The sequence below is a fragment of the Sinocyclocheilus anshuiensis genome, unplaced genomic scaffold, assembly GCF_001515605.1.
Source record: "Sinocyclocheilus anshuiensis isolate Anshui unplaced genomic scaffold, SAMN03320099.WGS_v1.1 scaffold1686, whole genome shotgun sequence".
Taxonomy (NCBI): domain Eukaryota; kingdom Metazoa; phylum Chordata; class Actinopteri; order Cypriniformes; family Cyprinidae; genus Sinocyclocheilus; species Sinocyclocheilus anshuiensis.
In genome coordinates this window covers 21,618-24,151 of record NW_015547717.1, presented here as the reverse complement: position 1 = coordinate 24,151, position 2,534 = coordinate 21,618, and the positions used below count along the sequence as shown (strand labels likewise).

Genomic DNA, 2,534 nt, shown 5'->3' with positions numbered 1-2,534 from the left:
TTTATAATCTAGAGATTGTAAAAAGGATGTAGCTCACGCACTGTCGAGTCAAGTGCCCTGCTCCCGCGAGACCCGACGCAACAGAGTGCGGCGCGAGAGAAGATGGGCGAGTGCTGCTGCGGGCGGGTATACATATATATTTTATTATATATATATTTTATATATATTATATATTTTTTATTCTCCCGCATCTATAGACACTCATGTGTGTGCGGGATGCGGGAGAATAAAATGATTCACGGGACTCCCGCAAAATGGAAATATCTAAACATAAAAGATCTAAAACAAATAAATTGTTATTCATCTATTGCACAAAAGCAACATGAACTAATATACAATATAAACGATTAACAGGTGCAAGTATATGCAGAGTTTCTATTTAGGCTATAACAGGTGTTTGCAGCGTCGATGCAGTGCTGAAATCTGCGTGCTCACGAATCCTCTCATTATAACACACGAATTGTAGACATTATGACAGATTCATTATGCATATATTTATTGTGTTATAACAGAGATTTGTGAGATTGCGATGACCTGAGATGTCTTTTAGAGATTATAAATGCAGCGCTCTTTGCTGGTATTCTGCCAAACCATGCACGCAGCAGCCGCTTGCTTTAGTTAAAAATAACAGTGTTCTGTGAATGTTGATGCTTTAATAACAAATACTTATCAGGAGTGTGTATGCTGGGATTTCATAAATTTCATGGAGAAAAAAGTAACGTAACTAGTAATGTAACTAATTACTAATTACTTTTGAAATAAAGTAATCAGAACAGTAACGTGATTACTTTTAAAATGAGTAATCAGTAATTTGATTACATTTTCAGAGTAACTTGCCCAACACTGATCGTCTTCCATCTAAACTTCACTGGTAAAATACTGGTTTGCTTTATTCAGCCCATACAGACTAGTCCTGACTTCATATTTCTTATTAATAGAGGTATGTTTGTTCCCACCAGTCGCTGCACGAGTTAAGGTTACGTTCCCTCCCAGAACTCATAGAGATTGCACTGCAGTGCCTGCAGCTCGAACAAAAAAAATAATTGTATGGAAGTCTATGAGAACAGTCGGGTGATTCTCGGCCAGAGAGAGATCGCCCAAAAAGGGGCGGTACTCCACATCGTGACTTGACTCTGATTGGACTATATATCCAGAGGTAGAACAAACAGCCTAGAACAGTGACAGCTGTGGCTGAATGTGATAGAAAAAATCCCTTTCACAGTTTGGTGGTGCGTCGCCCTAATGAAGACACCGGCCCTGGTAATACTACTAGTAGATACATATGGTTCGAGTTTAAATATGTGGCTATATTAAAGCTCCCCCTTAATGCTCTTGTCTTGTTATATTCTCCTATTCCATCTCCAAAACTATTCTACTCGCAGATAGTGTGTGCCCTCCCGCTTTGTTGCAATTTGATGATTTTTGAAAAATAACTTCTGTTTTTGCTCTTCAAACTCTTGAGTGGTTTCAGTTTACTGTGTTGCAGGCTCATTTATTGATAATAATCAATTGATAATAAATAATATTTATGATAATAAATAATCTAATAAAATTGGGCTTGTTTTTGAAGCTGTGCTTGCTTATTTGTCTTGGAGAGTTGGCAACACTGCCAATAACCAGCTGCAGACCCGTTTTGTTTATAAGCGATTGATAGAGTCAGAACGCAGTGAAATGACGCACAATTTTGATGTTCATATTTATTGTGCGTTCTACGATATTTTAAACAGGAAGGTGTAAACTGAAGTGTATTAGATCTCCACGCGCAGCGCTCAGAAACGTAAATGTATGTGGTAATAATGAACGGTTGAAGTAACACAACTTCTAAAGCATGAACTAACGATCTGTTTCTGTAAGGTGTGGTTTCTGGGATTATATGCTATCAGAGAGCATGCAGTCACTTTCTGAGCCCTAGAACAGATGCCCGCTTGTGCTGACCGTGCTGCCGGAGCTCAAGCGCGTAATGAATCATTCATACCTTTTCACTGCCGCGAACGGGATCCTCTGTACGCGTGTCCCTCCTGTCTGAAGTTCTCCCGGTGAATGTATCCATTATTGTGTTATATTAATATAAGCACGAGCTCCGCGAACATTTGAGGGTTTGTTTGCCAACAAGACTTTCACTTTCACTTTCTATTTTTATTGTCGCTGCTGTCTCAAGCCAAATGCGCAGTGACGAAGTCTGACATACTCTTAGTTTCACTTCCAGAGCAAACTCGTTTGTGTTTAGCTTTTCTTTACATCTGTCGGGAAAGACAGGATCTTTTATGGAACGTTCCGTTTGTGCTTTAAAATAGCCTAATCATTGTGTTATTTAAAAAGATTGAATCCAATTTAGATATCTTTATCACAATTTCCATGGTGACCTTTATGCTTCTAACTTGGTATGGTATACCTACTTTAATAATATGCCACGTTGCGAGAATCATCATGTTGTAAGAATGATGTAAAGAATGATCATGTTAAGAAACCTGCAAGGCAATCCTTTCAATTATTATTATTAGTATTATTATTATGATTATTATTATGAAAGGCCC

At 38.2% G+C, this 2,534-nt stretch overlaps 1 protein-coding gene across 2 annotated transcripts in view; it reads right to left on the bottom strand.

Moving 5' to 3' along the window:
• LOC107704214 (uncharacterized) overlaps positions 1–2,112 on the bottom strand; it is an 84,194-nt gene extending 82,082 nt beyond the window's left edge. For both annotated transcript variants that reach the window (XM_016507099.1, XM_016507100.1), the window contains exon 1: positions 1,976–2,112. In XM_016507099.1, the coding sequence (XP_016362585.1) occupies positions 1,976–2,050 (75 nt within the window). In that variant the 5' untranslated portion in view covers positions 2,051–2,112. The remainder of the gene's footprint in view (positions 1–1,975) is intronic.
• Positions 2,113–2,534: the final 422 nt, after the last annotated feature.